The sequence below is a fragment of the Triturus cristatus genome, chromosome 5_1 (assembly GCF_964204655.1).
Source record: "Triturus cristatus chromosome 5_1, aTriCri1.1, whole genome shotgun sequence".
Taxonomy (NCBI): Eukaryota; Metazoa; Chordata; class Amphibia; order Caudata; family Salamandridae; genus Triturus; species Triturus cristatus.
Genome location: NC_140587.1, coordinates 773,175,204 through 773,199,856, shown reverse-complemented (window position 1 = coordinate 773,199,856; position 24,653 = coordinate 773,175,204). Strand labels below are relative to the sequence as shown.

The 24,653-nt window shown below is 48.9% G+C and overlaps 1 protein-coding gene across 1 annotated transcript in view; it reads left to right on the top strand.

Annotated features, from left to right (window-relative positions):
- Positions 1-18,599: 18,599 nt before the first annotated feature.
- The window catches only part of CABLES1 (Cdk5 and Abl enzyme substrate 1), a 368,783-nt gene continuing 362,729 nt past the window's right edge, over positions 18,600-24,653 (top strand). The window contains exon 1 of the mRNA XM_085605768.1: positions 18,600-19,366. Coding sequence (XP_085461894.1) covers positions 18,891-19,366 — 476 coding nt within the window. The 5' untranslated portion in view covers positions 18,600-18,890. The remainder of the gene's footprint in view (positions 19,367-24,653) is intronic.

Here is a 24,653-nt window from a genome sequence, read left to right as displayed (position 1 = left end):
CCATATTTTTCAAGGCTGAGAGCCAGAGCCACTCAGGGCTCTTCAATGATACCTGAATTCCAAAGTCCTGCAGAAGCTTTAATCTTTGCTGTAGAAATCTGAAATCTCTGAGAGAGTCAAATCTGGTCAGATGGTCTTGACATTTTGTCCTGGTGTTCCAGAGGGTGAAAACACTTTTTGAAGTCCCAACAAAATGTCAAACTAATTTAGGTGGCCAATAAAAGTTAAAGCGGTGCACAAATATAGTTTGATGGATGGGAAGTAGTGGCTGACATTTGAGATTTTCACTGTGGAGATTACGTGTTTGAGCCTTTAGTCCCCGATGGTCAGGTTAATAATCAGTGCAATTACCAACAGTAATAATGTGCTTATAGCCAACAACAGTTACAATTGTTCGCAAACATAAGTTTTGGAAATTCTTTTTAAGAACTGTGCAGGGGGGTGTTTCCGATTTGGCCCGCAACGTGGCCCTGTTGATTGGTGGATCTGCATCTAAAGCGGAAGCAAATGTGTAATGTTATATAGGTTTAATTTTCAATCACTGTGTTTTACCCACGTTTGTTCTTCTTTTCATTGAAACCTTCTGTTCGTGTTAAGGAAGCTGCCGCTCGAGCAGAACATCTACTCTCTTGTGCTGCGCATGGTGCCATTCACGCTATTTTTCCAACGTGTGACAACCATCCCAGCGATAAAAATCAGCGCGAACGGTGTGACTTAACGCACTCCGCTGCTTGCGTAACTCCACATAGCGTGGCTGAGTTTTTGGGTCTTGTCTGGTTGATGCAGAAGCACATGTACTGATTTGTTGCCTGGTCAACAACAACCATCAAACTTGTGGTGATTACTGAGAGCGGTAACGTTAGTGGGTTAGTTCAATCACCTCTAATGCATTTAAGCAATGCAGCAGCACAAGTATTCGCCTGATCAGAAAGTTAGCCACCATAGTTAGTACCAGTCCATAATGTTCCAGCCGAAATATTGAGTTCAGTACATGTTGCCCAGCCGGAGCCAGCGGTCCGGCTATCACTATCAGTCAGTGGATCCATCCGAGGTGGTAGGCGTTGTCAGCTCCAGTGGTTTTCCCAGAACAATCAGCAGTGGCCCGTTCAGGTAAGAGCGGTGGGACCGTGCTGGGGTGATTCGACAGATGATCATGAAGGAAAATTAAATAAATAATTATTTTTCTCTCGTCCTCATCTGTCAAAATCCGACCCCACCCACCCCCACCACCCTTACCTGCACTGGCCGCTGCTGAGAACAATGGCAATCTCCCTCTCACACACACTCACACAAGAAGGTGCTGTGATTTTGCTGTTTCTGTCCATTTATCCGGCTGTTTAACACAACAAGTAACATTACACCTACAACATGCCAGGACTATTGGCTCTGTCAATGGTCGTAAATTGCATTAGATAAATAAGGAACATCTATGACTTTGTTGTATTTAACACTGAAAATGCTACTCGCTCTTGTGGGCAAGGTTGGGGCGCAAGGCTAGAGCTGCCGAATTTCAAGCTGAGAAAGCAAGTTTGAGCCTCACGTTGGTCAACTTCTTGTGATTGAAAACAAGAATATGTAACTTGTGTTCATGTTTGCTCCAAGTTTGAGCTGTATAATGCTGAAAAATGAGTCTCTTTGAAGCAACAGCAAAAGCAGTGAGGAATGGTACTATTGCAGAGTTAAGCATTTTTTCCACCTTTTTTTTCTACCCTGAAGGTTAAAATGGAGAGCCTGATAGAGACCCATTTCGGCCCCTGCTTATAAGAACTGCTAGTGCTGAGCACCGGCAGGACCCGGCCCACTTAAAGCCCTGGGGTAAGGATGGGAACTTCCACCTGAAGAAGATTTGGGTGCAAAGACCATTGAAGAATTGGGTGTCAGGTTTCTCCATTCATGCGGTGACCTTGAAGGAGAGATTCCGCACTTTGGCCCTCAAATCATCGGTTGCATTTCCTAGATACATAGCACAGCATGTGATTTCCCTAGTCATCTTGACTTCAGTATGATAGGAAATTCGGGCAGATGAAGGCCCTCCAGCCAGAAGTTGCCTGGTACCAGAGACAAATTAGTCTGTGGCCTGCAGAATTTGAGGTAGCCCACAGCACGCATAGATCAAATCATTCCCTTAGAACAGCGAGGAGAAAACAAATGTATGCTCGAAATTAAATTGGAAGCAATGTGTGAAATGAGACAACTGAATATTTAAACATATATGCTCCTTTGGGGCAGCCAGTGACATTGGGGGGAGGGGCTTTAATGGTTAAGTCTGACATTTAGTCAGTTTTTAGGTTGCTACCGGTTCACCCGTTAGATTTTGGCCTGTCGGGTTTTATGGTTGAGAGCAAATATTTTGTGGGTAGATTTATTCCCAGGGGTTGTGCTGTTCCTTTGCACACTTTGAGACATTCATCCGGTTCCTTGAGTGGCAGCCAGAGACCTAGTGGGGTCACGAAATATAGTGTACTACCTTGATGATTTCTTGTTTTTGGGGCCCCTGGAATCTCAGGATTGCAGCCACGTGCAGGAAATTTTTCGAGAGTTGCCAAGGGTGATCTGAGTGCCCTTGGCAGAGGAAAAGAATGATCGCCCCTTGACTAGCCTGTCATTCGTAGGCATTGAGATATATTCCCTAGAAGGGGTGTGCAGACTTCCTCCGGCCAAGTTTGAAGCCTTTTGTGAATCTTATCTTGTCATGGCTTTACGCCTCTCTCCGCAACCTCTGAAACGCAAGGCTGCACCATATTTACAAGAAGGTGGTGCAGCCTTGCATTTCCCCCTGCGATGGCGCTAAGTTTAGCAACTTAGCACCAATGCAGGTGCACCATAGTGCAAGGGTGTCTGTGTGCAGGGGAGGATTGTTTAAGCGTAGGAAGGTGTCCCTTCCTGCACATACAACAATCCTAAAATGCCATTCTGTCACTTTCATGTGTGTTGCTTCATGCAGCCCACATGAAAGTGACAAAATTGCATTTTTAAATGTTTGTTTATCTACAGGAAGGGACACCTTCCTGTACATAAACAAACCATGGCATTTTGCGTTAAGTGGCTTAACGCTGTCTTGTACATAAGGCACAGCCCCTATCTCCACCACGTCAATCAAGGTGACGTTGTGGTGGCGATAGGGGCTTGTACAAATGCCCTTGTATGTGGTCTCCCAAAGTGAGCTTCAAGTGCTAGTAGGCCAACTCAACTTTGCACTCAGTCATGCCAATGGGCAGAGCGTTCTCAAAGAATATTGCCAGTCATGTCCAGCCTGCAGGACAAGCATCATCACACACAGCTATCCAGCAAGGTAAGAGACAACCGTCTTATATTGGATCACTTTATGCAGGACTTCAACAGCTCAGTGATTTGTTTAGAGCTGGCCTTAATGAGTATCAACTTCAAGTCATATGGTAAATTTTACAGTATGCCTATAGGCTTTTTGATAGCCCTCAAAATGCCATTTAAAACGTATTTGGGGTGGGCATGTACGAATAAGTCTCTGAAGGCCGTTACCGTTTATTATTTTTTCATTCGCTGCCCAATTAAACCAGTCCATACAGGACCTTTTTGCAAAATATTCAATCAAACTTCTTGCTTATAAGCAGAACAAATGTATAACATTAAAAAGCTATCAAAGCGATTCTGTACATTGTTGGCAAATTTCAAGATTACAGTTGAACTGTTTGGACACGGTGTAATGCAATCTTATCAGAGATCAAATTTAGAACCCGGTGTCCGGGACATTTATATGAAGTTTAAATTTGGCTTGCTTCCATTAGGCATTGATTCATAGAAAAAAGTGGTAGGACCGCATGGTCCATAGAGTTGTCAATTTTTTAATGCGCTGGTAAATGATCAGTACATGCTTTGTGTTTTTTGTCAGTATTTAGAGAATGTGAGAAACAAATGTATTGCCCCATTATGGGCAAAAAAAATCTGTGTGACATACTAGAAAGCCTTGCTTCTTCTGATGAACCCTCCATCTGTAAACGTCTGTTGCAGGCTGCACAGTTTTTTTTAAAGTCAATTGTAAAGCTGTAGTTCTGCAAAAGTGGGGACGAGCAAAGCAATGAGTCAGGATAGCATAGTGTAATTTTAACAAATATAATAGTTTTATCATGTTATTAAATATAATAATTGTTGAATATTAAAGGATATGAAGTGATAGGCTGTTAGTATGTCTTAGTGTACATGGTGAGTTACAATCCATTATTACGTTATTTGGAGTATGGGATGTATTATATATTTTAATTTAGAACCATTTTTTTAAAATACTATCCTTTTGAGGTGTGATGATATGAGGGCTTCTTACATCAACATTTATGAAAGTTTTTAGAATTGTACAATGTATTGGAGAGCTAATATGGATTATCATTTGGATTTATATTAAAGTTCTATAGGATGGATAACCCCATATTTCATATAAGTATGATTGTGCCTTTCAAGCACTGTTTATGGATGGATATGTGATTGTGGTCTGCATGTTGTAATTTTATTTTGAAATATATTTATTTATTACCATTGAATATCTTTATTATGACGGGCCTCTGCAGGTAAAGTAGTGTTTCTGTAGATCCACTACTATTCGTGTTAAATACACTACATGAGAAAGAAGCTCAGTGATTTGATCACAGCCGGGATCCAGCAGCTCTCAGTTGGCATTGTACACTGATTTCAGGGCTATTTTGGCTAATGGATGGTGCATCACCTCTTATGCATTTGAGGGCTGGTGCCAGAGGGGTCTGACCAGAAACTTAACCTTTTTGAAACTTGTCCCCATTGGGATGGTATTACACTTTTGAGAAGCAATCTTGGTTGGAAGAGGTAGTAAGAAGTATTGTATTTTGGTCGGACAATATGTCACCAATATTTGTGATTAATAACCAGAGGACAGAGTGTCCCATGGTCTTGCGCCTTCTAAAGACTTTAATCAGAATTTGCCTGGCCAGGACTGTGTATTTCACTGTGAGGCACGTGCCAGGAGTGGAAAACGTAGAAGCTGATGCCCTCTCTTGTTTTAATCTGGCAGCTCCTGGAAGGAGACAATGAGATGGGATGGGATTCCCTCCCAGAAACAGACAAGGAGATGCCTTTCACCATCTCATCCACCCCTCTCCAGACTCTGGGAGCTTGTTGCCCCATTGTGCCAGAAATGATCACAGTGGCACTGGCTTCTGGGAGGAATTGGTCCTATGATGTGGCATTGCAGGATTATCAGTAGTAAGAAGGCTCTGTTTCAAACTACTAGCATACTTACATTCTTGGGGAAGCAAATGGAGATAGGTAAGTCACTGGCATCCGTTAGGTGGCAGCTATCGGAAATTGTACTGGATTGCGTGGTGTGATTGATCCCACTAAGGATTTAAGGGTCAGAAAGGCTCTCAGGGAATGGGTGGATGGAGATTGACAGAGGCGAGGCTGTAGGCTCCTACGGGTGCTGCTGGAGGTTTTTCTCATCGCCTTTTTCGAGGTTGCTGTTCTGTCGATCATATGCTCTGGCCTTCTTTGGAGATTTTAGGATTTCCAAGCTGGTGGCAAAATAAGAGACGGACCCACACGCAGGTAACAAGCGGGAAGACGTGGTGCATAAGTTGAGCCTTATAGTCAGGAGGTCCAAAACGGATGTGAGAAGCAAAGGTACCTGGGTTTGATTAGGTAAGGCTCGACTTCCACTGTGCTGCCTGGTAGCGCAGGCCAGGGATTATTTGCAGGTCAGACCGGATGATGGCACCCCAATTTACTAGCGCGTGCTAATGGGGCCCCGTTGGGTAGGGCACAGTTCATACATATATGCCATCGCGCATTAGCCTTTCATGTCACATTCCCTACGGATTGGCGCTGCAACAGCAGCAGCAGGTATTAAGATGACATTTGGGACATTTAAGGCCATAGGGAGATTGCGGTCCAGCTGCTTTGAATATTACATCAGGCCACATTTGCTATAGGTGCCCTAGGACCAGCACATGTTCATAACCCTTTCCAATATCCTTTGGCATATGTTTGTAGAGTTCCATCTTTACATCTGATTAATGTTTCAGTAGTGCACTTGGTGGGAAGGGCCATGAAGGTGTTTTGGTGCTGCGATTCAGTAGGCAGCAAAACAGCCGAGATTCCCTGGCTATGACATCGATGTGGTATCGGGTATCACCGAGAAGGCATGGAAGACATGGAGATGAGAAATGTGTCAGAACATCAGGTTTCCTAGCCAGACATTGTGCTACTCCATGTAGGAGGTAATGACATGGTCCTGCTGGGATGGCAGGGGGTCCAGGAGGACATCATATCAGTAGTGGGGAAGCTGTGCCATCTTGTGCCCGAGGCGGAGTTGTTCTGGTCAAATGTCATCCAACAATGGAGCATAGGCTCAGTTCCAACATATCAGTGAAAAAACTCAACTGGTCATTAAGAGCAATCTTGAAGATGGCTTCCATTGAGACCATCAGACATGGCTTGTAGAACCTCCACAACTCTCATGTCTTTGAAGTGGATGGCGTCCACCTCTCGGAAAGTGGCCTTGACATATTTACGCAGACATGTCTGGAGGTGATTGCTGCGAAGAGAGGAGCAGTGGCGATGGGTTAAGGGCATATTCGCCAGTAGCTTCGGCACCCTGTTGCTCAAATATGAAGATAAATACCCATGCAGTTTGGGGGCGATAGAGTGCATGATTGCTCATTTTCATCAGAAGTTATCTATGGAATGAGATCGGATAGAAGAGCGGTAGGCAGACCGTGCTATGGTCCCTCACTCCTAGCTTAACCTCGGGTATCCCAGCAGCATTGGGGCGAGGGTCTCGAGTATCCTGGCACGGACAAGGCGGTATGCCATCTCTAGGGAAGTCAAGTGATTTATTGATGTTGCCATGATTGTATCTTTCTGACATATTGGCTGGGACTCACCATCTGGCCTGTCCTTGTAAAGCAATGTAAACAGAAAATGTGTCATGATTGCAATTTTCAGTTATAATATTTGGTGTGGTGTGAGCACTATTTGATGATGTGCATTCTGTATGTCCCTATCTCTTACAGGAAACGCTTGAAGTAAAATTGTTATGTCCTTACCCTACTCAAATAGTGTCCTGCTTTTTGTGAGTAAAAGTGGTTATGGGAAACAGGCCCAACGCAAAATTGTGAAAAGGTCCCATAAGGCGAGCCCAATGGAGAGCAATGGGACAGACCCAATTTTTATGTCCAGTGCAGTTCCAGGGCCGCGACCAGTGGGGCTGATTCACCAGGTGGAGACTGGAAGGGGTCATAGATAAGCGACCTGGGGAGGGCAGGGAGTACAAGCTGGGATACTGGTCGCGAAGTGCCCTCTTTGTCCCCCTTTGAAGTTGAAAAATGTGAGTCGACATACAAAGAAACACTCACAATTCCACTCTATAGGAAGGCATGGCCTAAATATGCAGATAAATGGCCATGCGGTTTGGGGGCACCAGAGCGCAAGATCATCACTTCTCATCAGGAGAGGTTATCTATAGGATGAGGCTGGTTGGAAGGGGGGCTGACCTAGCAGCAGTGCCCGCATTTCTAGCTTCACTCCGGGTATCCCCACACTATTTGGGCATGGTCTAAGATGCCATAAGGTGCCCTGGCAGGGATATGGCTGTGTGCAGTCCCTGGGGAAAACATGAAGCGGTCAAGTGATTTATTGATTTTGCCATGAATGTATCTTTCTGATATATTGGCCGGGACTCACCGTCCGTCTGCCCTTGTAAAGGGATGTAAATAGGAAATGTGAAATGTCTGCGATTTCCAGTTATAAGGTTTGGTGTGGTTTAATCACCGTTTGATGATGTGCTTTCTGTATTGACATGGTTATGCCTGTATCTCTTGCTGGAAGTAAAATTTCTATGTCCTAACCCAAGTCAAATTGTGTTCCGGTGTTTGTGGGTAAAATTGGTCATGAGGAAGACCATTGCAATTGCATGAGGGTACGCACTATCGTGTTGTGAGTGAGTGAGCAGAGAGGAGTGCTTATCTAGTTTTAGGACTCAACGCTTAGTGGTGTGATGAAAGCATGAGAGGTAGATGTGCAATTTATGATTTGCAGTGTGCTGGCATATGTGAGTAGCCTTGCAGGTTCCATTATTATGTTTATGATTTCTTTATGCCTGAACCCCTTTCAGAGGGCCACGGGGCACGCAGGGGTTGCTGGGCCCCAAGAGTGGTGGTTGAGGCCTTTTACTCCTGATGTCCCAGGCTCCAACCTACTATGGATCCCGCTCAATTGGGCCAAGTACCCCTTGTGCACTTGACTCTCAATGGTAGCTGTGGTCGAACAGTCAAGGCTCCCTTGGGGGAGATGTAGATACAGCTCAGTAAACATGACTCATAACTCAAAGTGCAAACAGTACGAGCAATAAATCAATGTTCAGCCAAATACTTGCTTTTATAATAAAAAGTCATATTTTATTTATAACTCTACACATGAAAGGAATAAGACATTCAGAAAAAAACAACACACTCCCCCTTGAGGTCGGGGCTCTAGTAGTGGTCAGGCAAAACCCTGTCTCACCCTCCTTCGTGTAATGTGTTTTGGGTTATTCCCCATTCACTGGTGGGCGCATCCAGCGAATGTACACTATTAGGCCTTACTTAAGGGTTTCAGTTACTTGTTCAGGATTTTAATCAAAAGCATCTAAGGTGCTGTGGCACCTTTTGCAACGAATCCCCCCAGGCCAAGTTCAAGTCTTACCCACTAGTGCAGCACGGAAGAGTTTGTTGTTACAGAGGGTGCCTTGACTGCGGGAACTTGCAAGATCAGGTCCTGCTCAGAAAAGTCAGGCTACTCACGGCACACGCTGAAGCAATAGACAGGTGCAGGTTCACCCTCCAGAGTGACGTGGCCGGCTCTCCCTAGCGATTGGAGCAGCTTCCATCTTGCAGAGACACGGGTAGTCAAGTTCTCCCCAATGGGGGGGAACACAATCCTTCGGCACTCGACTGCAGTCCAGCGTGGGTATGTCACCCTCATCAGCATCCTCCTGGTCCTCGGGGGTCAACCAGGATAGATCTCTTGGTACGGCTAGACCCGCTGGTTGCTAACTCACTCCAGTCCCATGCGACAGCCCAAAGTCTTTGGTGATTTGAGCCCCTCCTGGCATGCAGGGTTGCCGCAGTACCTTCCGAACAAAACACAGACTCCTCAGGTGCAAACACACAGCACAGCAGTTCTTCCTTGCATACGGGGTCACCGATGAGGCATTCCCGAGTACTGGCACACTGGTCACACAACTACTTCAACAGTGGCCTCCTCTGGCATATGGGGTCCGCACAACGAAGAAGTGTGAGCATGGTGCCCTTCGCACAGAGCTTAATACTTGGCTCAGTCCATAGCAGCCACCTCCTGGAATACGGGGGCCACTGAATATTCACACATTGCACAGAGAGTCCTCACAGGAGGGCTTCCCACCGGACCTCGCTCCCTCCAAAGCTCTTTTCTTCCTCACAGGGCACACTGATCTTGGCAAGCAGGCAGGCACTTGTACTCCAGGGCTGCTGGTCTTGGTTTCCCTGGGTGATGTCCTCTCACCCAGCAGGGAGACTAGCAGGCCTTCGCCCCCAGGCCTAGTCATAGGCAGAAGTTTTGCTGAGCTTCCCCTTCTCACACACTCCACCTCTCCGCTTGGCAGATGACAAAGTTTGGGGTCTCAATCTCCCCCCTTTTATAGTCCATTTCCAGACTCTTAAATGTAATTTCGAGTCTGAGAAGTTTTATGTTGGTGATTCAGCTTCTTTTGAAGTGGACACTTCTCCCTTTCTTCTACCTAATGAAAGATGTCTGTCACAGCAGGCAAGACTCCAAAGCTGATTGTCCCACAACACAACTCATGGGCCTAGCCCTCCTCTCTATGATTACCTTATCAGTCCCATCTCTCTTCCTGAAAGGTGCCCAGGCCCCTTCCTGGTAATCTATCACTGCATCAAAGAGGAGTCTTTTGAAGTATAACGGGAGACCCATCTTCCTTTCTTCCAGTATGTGTCCCATACAGCTCACGGGAATGCAGCATTTCACAAATCTGTCTTGGGGATTCCTCTCCTTCTCATGTTTTCACCAGGCATGCCTGGGTTTCCCAAAATGGAACCCAGGGCCTTCCATGTAATGTACCACTGGCGGCACACTTACTTAGTGTACCTTCACAGCACACTTTCTGTCCAGCACTCTTACCTCTATACATTGTACCCTTACATGTACGCATGCATTCAGTACACACACTCAGTCTGCATGCCATGTTCAGCACTGAAGCTTTTCTGTCTTTCCCATGGTGTGTTATTTACGAACACACACACTGCCAGCACACACACTTATCATGTGAGAGCTGCACAACACTTCACTCTTCATGTATTGTACTTCATGCAAGTTTACATCCATCCATCACATCCTCTCTTTCCGCATGTACTGCCCGGCACTACATCTTTCAGGCCATGTACTCCTCCCAGGCATACATACACTCAGCACATGCACTACACAGTCCTGCTCTACCCCGGTTCTGTACCCTTCCCAGGCACTGATACATCCATCGCAGTGTCACTACTCCTGTGCTGTACGGCACTCTACATTTATCTGATGTAGGCTGAGGGTGAGTTAAACACACAGCAGAAGAATTTTTAAAAAGGTGAGCGAGCCGCAGTGGCGGCTCCTCCGATAAGGCGGAGGAGCGTCGCCCCACTGCTTTTAAGCAGTGTTACTAAAGTAAAAATAAAATGATAACTAAGTGATTATCATTTTATTTTTGCCTTCTTGCAGCAGCTTTGCGGACAGGACGGGCGGTGCTGCTCTGCTGACAGAGCAGGGGAGAAGTGGTTTGCAATCCTTAAAGTGCGCATGAATGTTTGGCCCGGCCCTCTGGAGCCAGCCAAACATTCATGCGCACTTTGCATGTTCTCTATGCAGGCTGCATTATAGCCTGCATGGAGAACATGCCCAGCCTCCCATTCTCTGGCTGAACGCCGATCCACAGGGCCCAGACCAGTGATTGGCTATCGGGAGGCTGGGAGCAAGGTGCATCCTGCTTCCTGCCCTGGAAGCGGGGAAGAGGACCGAGAGGAGGCGAAGGCGGGCGGCAGACAGGTAAGCATGTACCTTTTTATGTAATTCCCTTCTCCTCCCCTCGACCCGCTCCACACTGCCTTCAAATACCAGCCGCCACTGGCGAGCCATAGGCCTAAAACTGTTGAAACTTTGGAAAAAGGTCCTGTTCACTCCAACTAATCCCTACATGTTATGCTGCCACCACTGTGCTTGTGCTGCATAACTCCTGGTGAAGGTGGTAGACTTCCACTTTGGGTGCACTTCCTGGTCCAACAAGACAGAAATCCGTGAGACAGGCCTATGTCATGGCACGCAAGCATGCTCTGTGTTTGCCTAGGACAAAAAAAAATCAGCATTAGGGATCCAGACAAGACTAAGTGGGGCAGTCAGGGCAGGGTCCTCTACGACAACTTCAGCGACCAGACGCCAGACACCACCCCCCCACCACATTATAGAGCCGACCATCACCACCTGGAATCCTGCCACCGTCGAACACACTACTGCGACCATGAAGAACACCCACTCTGGAGCCCCCACTAACCCCTGCCTACCGCACATATAACACAGGGCCACCGCCGCCATAGCAACCGAACAAGGATGATCCATCAACGCCTCCCTCGAATCCGGCATCTTCCCAGACGACTGGAAGCGGGCGGAAGTCAAACCCCTCCTGAAGAAGCCCACGGCCGACCCGACAGACCTGAAGAACTACCGGCCCATCTCCCTCCTCCCCTTCGTGGCCAAAGTCACCGAGAGAATCGTAAATACTCAGCTGACCGCCTTCATCGAAGAGAACTCCATTCTAGACGCCTCCCAGTCCGGGTTACGGAGCAACCACAGCACCAAGACCGCCCTCCTCGCCGCCACCGATGACATCCGCATGCTACTCAACCAAGGACACACCGCGGCCCTCATCCTACTAGACCTCTCCGCAGCCTTCGACACCGTGTCACATCGCACTCTCGCTGCCAGACTCCACAACGCTGGGATACGTGGAACCGCCCTCACCTGGATCCGCTCCTTTCTCTCTGGCAGAACCCAGAGGATCAGACTCCCCCCTTTGCTCTCCGAACCCACAGAGATCAACTGTGGAGTACCCCAAGGATCTTCACTCAGCCCCACGCTCTTCAACATCTACATGGCCCCCCTCACCGCAATTGTCAGACAGCATGGGCTCAGCATAGTATCATACGCCAACGACACCCAGCTCATCCTCTCCCTCACGAAGAACCCCGAAGACACCAGACTGTGCTTCCAGGAAGGTATGAAGTTTGTCACTGTCTGGATGAAAAACAGCTGCCTGAAGCTCAGCTCAGAGAAGACTGAGGGCCTCATCCTCGGACCCTCCACCTCCGCCTGGGACAACACCTAGTGGCCCTGTGCCCTCAGGAGCCCGCCCATCCCGACAGACCACGCATGAAACCTCGGTATCATCCTCGACTCCACCCTCACCATGACCTGCCAGATCAACTCCATCGCCTCCACCAGCTTCAACTGCCTTCGGATCCTCCGCAAGATCTTCAAGTGGATACCCCCCGAATGCAGAAAAACCGTCACCCACGCACTCATAACCAGCAGACTGGACTACGGCAACGCCCTCTACGCCGGAATCAACAGAACTCACCTACACAAGCTACAAACCATCCAGAACACCGCTGCCCGACTCGTCCTCGGAACCCCACGGCACGAACACATGACCCAACACCTATGAGACCTCCACTGGCTCAGAGAGTTACTTTCAAGCTGCTCCCCCACGCCTACAAGTCCCCCACAACATTGGACCCAAATACCTCAACAAGTCTCCTTCCACATTCCCAATAGGAACCTTTTTCCGCCGACATCGCCCTCGCAGAGACCCCCACCATCCGCAGAACTAGAGCAGGCGGAAGAGCCTGCTCCTACGTCGCAGCCAAAGCCTGGAACGAGCTCCCAGTCATCATCAGACACTCCCCCACCCTGCACACCTTCAGGAAGAACCTCAAGACCTGGCTCTTCGCCTGAACCGGAGCTGCACTCCCCCCCCCCCCCCCCCTGTCCCCCCTCCCCCACCGCCTTGAGACCTTCACGGGTGAGTGGTGCGCTTTATAAACCCCTGATTGTTTGATTAATTGATTGATTACATGTCTTTACCATGCAGAGGACTTTGCTGTCCCAGTGCTTTATATTCTGTGCCCACGTTGACTGTAGCCTGGTGTTGCCCATTTTATAAATCTTTTGGATCAGAGGAAGCTACCTTCCAGAGGTTAAATGGTAAGTAACCCTTGCACCGTACTTTCAATGGACTATGAAGGCGACAAATCCGGATTAACTGCCTAAGGAGAGCACATATTTATTTATAAGATTTCGTCCCAGACGCTCCCCCTCCCTCACTGTTGTTAGGCCAGGACGCAGTTCGCGTGATCTTGTTTTGACTGCTACATCACCCTCGTCGCTGCCTTTGCCCCAATCCCTGCTGCCAAGTCAAACTGCTTCAGCACTCAGTGTGTGCCAGCGATGATGCAGAACTTCTGGCAGATGTGGGTCAGCAGCAGGGAGGCGGGGGCCATAGCTGTCTGAGGGGAGGGGGGTTGGGGGGGACTGCCGAGCGGACAGAACCTTCCACTGGCGCTCCCATCAGTCAGCTGAAATGGGTCTCAGAACCTTAGCTGACAGTTGCAAATGGCTCAAATCAAATGAAGTACAAGTTAATCTCAAGATCTTGTCGCACAAAAAGGATGTGATTTTCCTCATTTGGGCGGCGGGAGGGGGTCTGGTTCCCCCAACGTTGTAGTTTTCTATTGTTTTGAGTTTCATTTTCTTTAATGAGCGGAACTATCGTGTTTTGCTTCTCGCTGGCAGACGCGCCCCTTTTCCTGACCTCTCCTGAGAACAAAAGGGGGTGGTGATGGACGGAGCATCAGAACCAATCAAACACTCACACCCAGTCAACAGATCTGGGTTTGATCCATCACCATTCTTTAGCCCACTCTGCCACCCCAGTTCAGACATGGCCATATGCAAATCAGTCTGACCCTGTGCCTCATGGGAACAGTCCAGCCCGAACTGCCAAGCCATGCCTTCCCTGGACCGGAAACAAGCCTCCTAGGACCGGTTTCTGGCATTTCAGCCGTCTTCAGCCAGGCTTGCTTGAATCCAGCGGCAAAGTGAGCAAGGGACTCACGTCTGAGCATACCCTGCCAACTTATGGCGAACAAAGCGGTACAAAAGGGGGTGGTGATGGACGGAGCATCAGAACCAATCAAACACTCACACCCAGTCAACAGATCTGGGTTTGATCCATCACCATTCTTTAGCCCACTCTGCCACCCCAGTTCAGACATGGCCATATGCAAATCAGTCTGACCCTGTGCCTCATGGGAACAGTCCAGCCCGAACTGCCAAGCCATGCCTTCCCTGGACCGGAAACAAGCCTCCTAGGACCGGTTTCTGGCATTTCAGCCGTCTTCAGCCAGGCTTGCTTGAATCCAGCGGCAAAGTGAGCAAGGGACTCACGTCTGAGCATACCCTGCCAACTTATGGCGAACAAAGCGGTACAAAAGGGGGTGGTGATGGACGGAGCATCAGAACCAATCAAACACTCACACCCAGTCAACAGATCTGGGTTTGATCCATCACCATTCTTTAGCCCACTCTGCCACCCCAGTTCAGACATGGCCATATGCAAATCAGTCTGACCCTGTGCCTCATGGGAACAGTCCAGCCCGAACTGCCAAGCCATGCCTTCCCTGGACCGGAAACAAGCCTCCTAGGACCGGTTTCTGGCATTTCAGCCGTCTTCAGCCAGGCTTGCTTGAATCCAGCGGCAAAGTGAGCAAGGGACTCACGTCTGAGCATACCCTGCCAACTTATGGCGAACAAAGCGGTACAAAAGGGGGTGGTGATGGACGGAGCATCAGAACCAATCAAACACTCACACCCAGTCAACAGATCTGGGTTTGATCCATCACCATTCTTTAGCCCACTCTGCCACCCCAGTTCAGACATGGCCATATGCAAATCAGTCTGACCCTGTGCCTCATGGGAACAGTCCAGCCCGAACTGCCAAGCCATGCCTTCCCTGGACCGGAAACAAGCCTCCTAGGACCGGTTTCTGGCATTTCAGCCGTCTTCAGCCAGGCTTGCTTGAATCCAGCGGCAAAGTGAGCAAGGGACTCACGTCTGAGCATACCCTGCCAACTTATGGCGAACAAAGCGGTACAAAAGGGGGTGGTGATGGACGGAGCATCAGAACCAATCAAACACTCACACCCAGTCAACAGATCTGGGTTTGATCCATCACCATTCTTTAGCCCACTCTGCCACCCCAGTTCAGACATGGCCATATGCAAATCAGTCTGACCCTGTGCCTCATGGGAACAGTCCAGCCCGAACTGCCAAGCCATGCCTTCCCTGGACCGGAAACAAGCCTCCTAGGACCGGTTTCTGGCATTTCAGCCGTCTTCAGCCAGGCTTGCTTGAATCCAGCGGCAAAGTGAGCAAGGGACTCACGTCTGAGCATACCCTGCCAACTTATGGCGAACAAAGCGGTACAAAAGGGGGTGGTGATGGACGGAGCATCAGAACCAATCAAACACTCACACCCAGTCAACAGATCTGGGTTTGATCCATCACCATTCTTTAGCCCACTCTGCCACCCCAGTTCAGACATGGCCATATGCAAATCAGTCTGACCCTGTGCCTCATGGGAACAGTCCAGCCCGAACTGCCAAGCCATGCCTTCCCTGGACCGGAAACAAGCCTCCTAGGACCGGTTTCTGGCATTTCAGCCGTCTTCAGCCAGGCTTGCTTGAATCCAGCGGCAAAGTGAGCAAGGGACTCACGTCTGAGCATACCCTGCCAACTTATGGCGAACAAAGCGGTACAAAAGGGGGTGGTGATGGACGGAGCATCAGAACCAATCAAACACTCACACCCAGTCAACAGATCTGGGTTTGATCCATCACCATTCTTTAGCCCACTCTGCCACCCCAGTTCAGACATGGCCATATGCAAATCAGTCTGACCCTGTGCCTCATGGGAACAGTCCAGCCCGAACTGCCAAGCCATGCCTTCCCTGGACCGGAAACAAGCCTCCTAGGACCGGTTTCTGGCATTTCAGCCGTCTTCAGCCAGGCTTGCTTGAATCCAGCGGCAAAGTGAGCAAGGGACTCACGTCTGAGCATACCCTGCCAACTTATGGCGAACAAAGCGGTACAAAAGGGGGTGGTGATGGACGGAGCATCAGAACCAATCAAACACTCACACCCAGTCAACAGATCTGGGTTTGATCCATCACCATTCTTTAGCCCACTCTGCCACCCCAGTTCAGACATGGCCATATGCAAATCAGTCTGACCCTGTGCCTCATGGGAACAGTCCAGCCCGAACTGCCAAGCCATGCCTTCCCTGGACCGGAAACAAGCCTCCTAGGACCGGTTTCTGGCATTTCAGCCGTCTTCAGCCAGGCTTGCTTGAATCCAGCGGCAAAGTGAGCAAGGGACTCACGTCTGAGCATACCCTGCCAACTTATGGCGAACAAAGCGGTACAAAAGGGGGTGGTGATGGACGGAGCATCAGAACCAATCAAACACTCACACCCAGTCAACAGATCTGGGTTTGATCCATCACCATTCTTTAGCCCACTCTGCCACCCCAGTTCAGACATGGCCATATGCAAATCAGTCTGACCCTGTGCCTCATGGGAACAGTCCAGCCCGAACTGCCAAGCCATGCCTTCCCTGGACCGGAAACAAGCCTCCTAGGACCGGTTTCTGGCATTTCAGCCGTCTTCAGCCAGGCTTGCTTGAATCCAGCGGCAAAGTGAGCAAGGGACTCACGTCTGAGCATACCCTGCCAACTTATGGCGAACAAAGCGGTACAAAAGGGGGTGGTGATGGACGGAGCATCAGAACCAATCAAACACTCACACCCAGTCAACAGATCTGGGTTTGATCCATCACCATTCTTTAGCCCACTCTGCCACCCCAGTTCAGACATGGCCATATGCAAATCAGTCTGACCCTGTGCCTCATGGGAACAGTCCAGCCCGAACTGCCAAGCCATGCCTTCCCTGGACCGGAAACAAGCCTCCTAGGACCGGTTTCTGGCATTTCAGCCGTCTTCAGCCAGGCTTGCTTGAATCCAGCGGCAAAGTGAGCAAGGGACTCACGTCTGAGCATACCCTGCCAACTTATGGCGAACAAAGCGGTACAAAAGGGGGTGGTGATGGACGGAGCATCAGAACCAATCAAACACTCACACCCAGTCAACAGATCTGGGTTTGATCCATCACCATTCTTTAGCCCACTCTGCCACCCCAGTTCAGACATGGCCATATGCAAATCAGTCTGACCCTGTGCCTCATGGGAACAGTCCAGCCCGAACTGCCAAGCCATGCCTTCCCTGGACCGGAAACAAGCCTCCTAGGACCGGTTTCTGGCATTTCAGCCGTCTTCAGCCAGGCTTGCTTGAATCCAGCGGCAAAGTGAGCAAGGGACTCACGTCTGAGCATACCCTGCCAACTTATGGCGAACAAAGCGGTACAAAAGGGGGTGGTGATGGACGGAGCATCAGAACCAATCAAACACTCACACCCAGTCAACAGATCTGGGTTTGATCCATCACCATTCTTTAGCCCACTCTGCCACCCCAGTTCAGACATGGCCATATGCAAATCAGTCTGACCCTGTGCCTCATGGGAACAGTCCAGCCCGAACTGCCAAGCCATGCCTTCCCTGGACCGGAAACAAGCCTCCTGGGACCGGTTTCTGGCATTTCAGCCGTCTTCAGCCAGGCTTGCTTGAATCCAGCGGCAAAGTGAGCAAGGGACTCACGTCTGAGCATACCCTGCCAACTTATGGCGAACAAAGCGGTACAAAAGGGGGTGGTGATGGACGGAGCATCAGAACCAATCAAACACTCACACCCAGTCAACAGATCTGGGTTTGATCCATCACCATTCTTTAGCCCACTCTGCCACCCCAGTTCAGACATGGCCATATGCAAATCAGTCTGACCCTGTGCCTCATGGGAACAGTCCAGCCCGAACTGCCAAGCCATGCCTTCCCTGGACCGGAAACAAGCCTCCTAGGACCGGTTTCTGGCATTTCAGCCGTCTTCAGCCAGGCTTGCTTGAATCCAGCGGCAAAGTGAGAAACTGAGAACCAAACACCTCTTTGTGATTTACTTTTTATTCCCCAAATGCTCATAATTCTCTGGAGAAACTTCGCGCCACAGTCGCCATGTTCATGCAATAATAGGCATATTGAACATTTGACTGTCCCTACCGTGCCAGGGCGTACATGGGTTCCCACAGTGAATCTGTTCTGCTTCACACATTGCATTGGCATTTTTAGGTGGGACGTTCGGCAGCATCGAGCAAATCCCTGGATTGAACAGCAAGATAGACTTGAAGACAACACGGCGGGGAATGGTGTTTCTTCTGCTTTCCGAGTCCACGCTGGGGTGTGGGGTGCGCTTGTTTTGTTACACGATCGGGTTTCACTTCCCACACGTGACGCTGTTGTTTTACTCCTGGCACTTGGCAGCTCTGGAGCAGGGGGTGTGTCTGCGCCTAGAAGTACCGCTCCCGAGGGAGGGGTGCGGAGGGGGGCTGTGATCCGCACACGCCGCGGTGATTCAGGAGCTGCACGGCTCGCGCTCCACATCCAGGCGGCCTGCCCCTGGCACAGGCCGGCTGCGTGTGCAGGGAGGCGGGGAGCAGAGAGGGAGGGCTGGGCCTGCCGTCGCCGCCTCCCCCTTGTGCACACACGGGCCGAGCACGCTGCCCTGGCTCCTGCGCTGTTTATCTCCTGTGCCCCCTCAGCCGCGGGCATGGACGGGCGCTGCCAGTAGCTTTGGCCCCCGCACAGGCTGCTCCGGAGTTAAGGGCGATGGCGGCCGCTATGGGCGGCAGTGCTCGGCTCCAGCACCACCGCAGCTTGGACTCCCCGCCGCCGCAGCCCCCGAGGAGGCGCAGCATGGACCCACGCCGCAGGCAGGCTGCGCTCTCCTTCCTCACCAACATCTCGCTGGACGGGCGGCCCCCGCAGGACGACGAGGGCGAGGAGGAGGCGTGCGCCCCGCTCCCCGCAGCCCCGTCGCCACCGCCGCCCGCGCTCCCCGAGAGTGCCCCGCTGGAGCTCGAGGAGAAGGACGCCTTCGCCAGCTGCCTGCCAGCCCTGCAGGCTGTGGTGGGGACGCCGCTGGCCGCGGCGGGCACCCGGGGCCGCATCAACTCCTTCACCCCGGGCATGCCGCTGGCCGCCACCGTGCCCTTCTGCAGGCAGCAGTCGGCGGGACCCATCGCCTGCTGGACCCCGGAGCAGATAGTGGGGAACGTCGCCCTGGAGTTGCAGCAGCGGTCCCGGTGAGTTGCGCACCTCCACACCCTAGTAATGCACGGTGCCCCGCGGGACCCGCCACCCGCACATCTATGCACAACTCTTGACGTGTATAGGCATTGATTGCCGCAAGAGAGACAGTTTTACACGCCTGTCCTGCCGGCCTAACAGGGAGAGGCGTGAAAGACAACTGCCCCCGTGTTATCGGGCATAGTCACCCTTTTAAACCATCCCCTTTCCCAGGCGTGGAGTGCAGTGATAACGGGCTTTGACTGCTACTTCATTCAACGCATTCTATGCTGAGCGTCACTCGAGTGAGATTGCCCACCTCCTTACTTTCGCTGTGCCCATTTCCCATAGGGGACGTACGTACACCGGTATCCAATTACGCAGTCCCCTGAAATAATCTTCTGAATGGCTGGCACACTGGGCACCACGATGCCGGTCTCGTGGTTTTGGAAAATATTTCGTGACTTGATGTCGCGTATCTCCTGTGAGAAGCTGTCACTTCTAGTTATGTGTTTTTTTGGGGGGTAGTAATTGGGTCAACTGGGCATTCTCGTGGCACCCTCCCTGCATATTTGGGGCATATCGGCGGGCCTACGTATTTATTAGGCACATCACCATTAGCAACCACAAGTTGTCGTTTGGTGGCAGCGTCAGCTTTATTATACAGTGGAGAACATTTTATAAATGGTGAATGTTTCGTACAGAGGTATTCGTCTATCCTTGAGTGGCGCGTGAGCCTCGCTTATGCTGCGAGAGATTTGCCCTCCTCTGCCTCTCGCATAGTGTGGGTGGAGAACTTGGTCCTCCAGTTCTATAATCATGCCATTACTGACTGCAATGACGTAATCGGAAGGCATGCAGATATGCAGCGTAGCAGAGGGGTTGTGTAAGCCCTGCTACTGCTATAATGTTAAGTAGTCCTTTTTTTCCCTCTAGGTGCCCGTACATCATCATATCTACCTACCTGCGAGGAATGCCATACTTTGTGTCCCACGTTTCTTCTTCCACTCATCCGTACCTCAATGCATAATAAATAGCACATGGAAAATGTAGGTAGCACAATGCATTGACATTGTGAGCATTCCACTGTTCGATTTCCACCTTTTGAAACCGAGCACGGCCCATATGATTTGGCAACATCCATTAATACGTGTTCATGCTGCCCTCAGTGGCGTTGATTTTATGAGCCTGAGAAGGTTGAAAAGCTCTGTGTTGGCTTCAACATGAGTTGAAAGCAGTGACCTTCGCATTGCCTAGATATATTGGCAATAGAAACGCTAATACCCAGAGGTTTCTTAATGGTTATATCTGATGGCCCAATACATCAGATGGTAATATAGCTGAGAGGCTTAGGAAACTTGCAGAGGAGTGGTTTATTCAGCAGGTGACAACTTTCAAGGATAGTAAAACAGCTCTGCTGCAGTGTGCGCTGCTCAATTTGTTGGGTACTAGTTTGAATCCTTGAAGGTAGCTCAGTGGGTTGTTCCAGAGATTCGGGTGTAATCTGCAGGTCACCGATTCGAATGCTGGGAAGTTTTCTCAGTTAAGTGTGCAGCTGTTGCCAAGAGCTGAATGTAAAGCTGGTGGTATAAGCTTGACACCCTAGAAAAGTAGCTCAAGCTTTCAGTCTTCTAAGGCCTCGATGGTCAGTTATGGGTAGTGGTAATTACTGCAGGCCAGGCCAGGGCAAATAGTGCATGACTTGTCTGATCATAACGTGCATTTGTAAAGTGCACATTCACCCCCAAAGGGGCATCTTGGTGCTGCATAACAGATGTTTATTATTGTTACCCAACTCAATGTTAGCCAATTCAATGATCACTAGTTCAAAACAGCATGAGGGCAGGGGTGGCCCCTGCGTTTGAGCGCAGGAGCTTCGCCCCACCTACTGCAGGCGCAGCATGCGTACACAAATAAGTAAAACGGCATGTCAATGCCATTTACTTAAACGCCGTAGTGCGAGGGCAGGGGTCGGGGCTGAAGCCTGCAATTCAATTACAGCTGCCCCTGCGATGCGCATGTCGGGTTGGCCGGCTCTATGTTACGGTCAGCACGACATGTGCAGTGCGCACCCAGCGATTGCTGGCACAGGACCCCAGCCTTAAAATGAGCACTGTGTTAGCCTGCTTCCACCAATCCTGGAGCTGCTTTTGGCATAAGAGCAGGTCCAGAATTGGTTATATTGGTGTCCACTGAGCAGGAAGGAAGCACTTCCCATTGGTGCTCGTGGACGCCGATAGGGGATAAAGGTGCGCACCAGGGGAGCAGTATAGTGTGAGTTTGGCGCCGTAGTGCCCCACCATATTTTTATAGTGGTAGCCGCCACTGGATGAGGAATTTATTGTAGCCGCCACTACATGAGGGATTTATTGCATACATTAAATACTGTGGTCCATTTGCACCATTTAGTGCATGTGCTATTTACAGCATGTGATATTAAGACCTGTGGTAAGTAGAACCTAATTTACAATTATGCGGACAGTGGAAACTACTGTAAAGTACCAATTTAAAATTTGAGGTGTGTCAAATTTGTGTAATTTGCTTTTGAGTAGTTACACAAAATTATGGCATAATTGCACGTAATTTACTTGAAATGAAAATTTGTCATTTAGCGCAAATGCATCCTCGTGTCAACTTTAACGCAAGGACGTAGTTCTCTTCAAAAAGTGCAAAAAAAACCAAAAGCATTGTGCACAATCGCTGCTTGCTTTCTGTGTCTGCAATGAATGATGCGGTTGGTGTAATTTTTTTTTTACCGCAAAAGGTGAATAAATACAAAAAGTGGCATAATGATCTAATTTCGGGGATTTTGCTTAACATGAAATTCTCAATTACGCCAGTGTAATTTAAATTTCACCAAGGCCTACTTAAAATACTCTAGAGAAAAGCAGGTGATAAAAGTTCCTGAAAGTGTACGGAATGAGAGAAAAGCTGAAAAACAATATAATGAAATAAGAGTGTCACAACAATGCACAAAAGCACAGTACATGCTCTGTTTGAGCTGAAAAAACATAATTCCAGACCTACCCACAGAGCCAGACCTAAATGAAAAGCAATGCATAGATAGAGCACTCACAGTTTGATTGCTGCAGCTCATACTTCATTCTGCAGTACACCACCATGGATGCAGCACAGCTAAGTCACTATATCATGCTATGCCAGGTCATAATTTGTTTATGCATCAATGTACTTTGCTGCTTGTTGAGTAGCAGACAAATCAAACCTTCATATATACATGTGTGTGGCAGCACATACATGTATGTAGGTAAATATGTGTAACAAATTACATTGGTCACTCTTCAAAATGATGGCAGTGATTCTCAGCCATGCCAACATTTTAACAACCACATGGACTTTCAGCTCTCCTATCTCTGACCTTGGACTCCTCTGACCTTGGTACCTTCACTCATGTCATGCATTCTAGACATGTAGATGATGATCATCATCATTTTTTCTTCCCACTGCTTCAGGTAGAACTGTGGTGGACAGCTACCACCAGTTGCCATGCTGTTATGCTCGTGCTTGGCGACTCGCTCACATACATAGAATTTCAGGGTTTGGAGTGTGTTATTCGCATTCTCAACATCAGAAGGATGTTGGCACGGCATTGATTGTGTTTATCTCATTCTACAGACATGTTCTTGTTTTCAGTGGGGGTTTTCTGCATGAGATGTCACGTTAGACAGTCATGGTGTCTTACCACCCCCTTAGCAAGGATCCCCAGCCGAGGATCCGTAAACCTCTATTTCCTTAAACTGATAGTAGAGTTTGTCATGTTTCTGCTAGTGATGACTGGGTGATCTCCGAGGATGCCACTGGATTCTGTTTCTCTTGTTTTTAAGTGCTTTGGCCACACAAATTGACTGCTTGCACACACCCACAGAGGAAAGGGGTGTTGTGCTTTGGGGTGTCCTGAAGGCCTCCAGTGTGCTGCTCTGTCTGTTTTTGCTCCTCAGGGATTCATTTTTTCACTCTAGAAACTTCCTAATCTTCTGCCCATCTGCTATTTATTGGGTGCAGTATTTTCCACACCTAGTAAATAGCACACATTTGGTATTTAACACATTGAGTAAATACCTATTCCACAGGACATGGTAAGAATTCATAGTCATTGTTATATAGCGCTCACTATTTACCAAACTTGGAGAAACGGTATTTACGGAATTTGCAAGTTTTGTGGGGGTTTTTTTAACCACCAAGCTCATAATCGAAGCCTAAGAGTGATAGAACGGCAGCCACTAAGATGGGTATTAACAGCAATTAAGCACTAATAAACAATTTAGTTTCTGTTGTGTGCTACATGAATTGATATTATTAGTATTAGGCATGTGGACCTACAGTACTTCACATATATTGTGCATACTTCTGCTCCTCTAAGTTGAAGTGTTGAAGTGAGTTGGGTGATGCATAGGTCTTTTATGCTGAGCTCTCCGCCCTCCTCCTTCTGCAGTACTCTCTTTTCACAGACATGTTCGTGTTTTCACTTGGATCTTCTGCATGATATGGCACATTAGACAGTCATGGTGTCTTGCCACCTCCCTTGCAAGGATCTTGGGCTCAGGATCCACAAACATTTATACTTCCCTTCATTGATGTCAGTCACACTGGTTTCATTGCAGGGCATTTGACTACACAAAATATAATTTAGAGAGGGTGGTAAGTGATTGTCAGCTGAGAGGGCTCTCACCCTCGCCCTTTTCTTGCACAATAAGGTAGCCTTCTTATTTCTTATCTTCACTCTCAAGCGCCTCTGTTTTTTTAACAATCCGGCTTGACAGCACAGCTGTTGCCAGACAATTATGTGATCATCACTAGAGAGGGGCTTTTGCTCCGCCCACATGTTGGGAGCCAGGAGTACATGTTTTGATTGGGTAGAAGTTATGTGCTTCCACAAAAAAGGTGCTTGCCCTCTAGCAGCTGTGATTATTTTGTTTATTTATCCAGCTAATTTAACTTGAACTTTCAGGGGCACACACATGACATTGGAATGCTATTAAAGTGTCTTAGATAACTAGATAATTTATCTGGCAGCAGAACAGATTGGAGGAGAGCAGTCATTAACCTACATGGATTTTTAGGTCTAGCTTTACAGTGCAACAGTCACATGACCTTCTAACCTACACCAATATTTTTCTTTAGTTTTTTGCTTCCACACAAATATAGATCTATTACCATGGCATTACCATATAACATTCCTTTAAAGCCATACTTGTTGGCATTGCCAATGCTTGTTTTCCTAGTGTCTGGGACAGAATGGGTTTCCAAACTCATTTGTTTTTACTGGCAGATGTGGACACCTGGTGG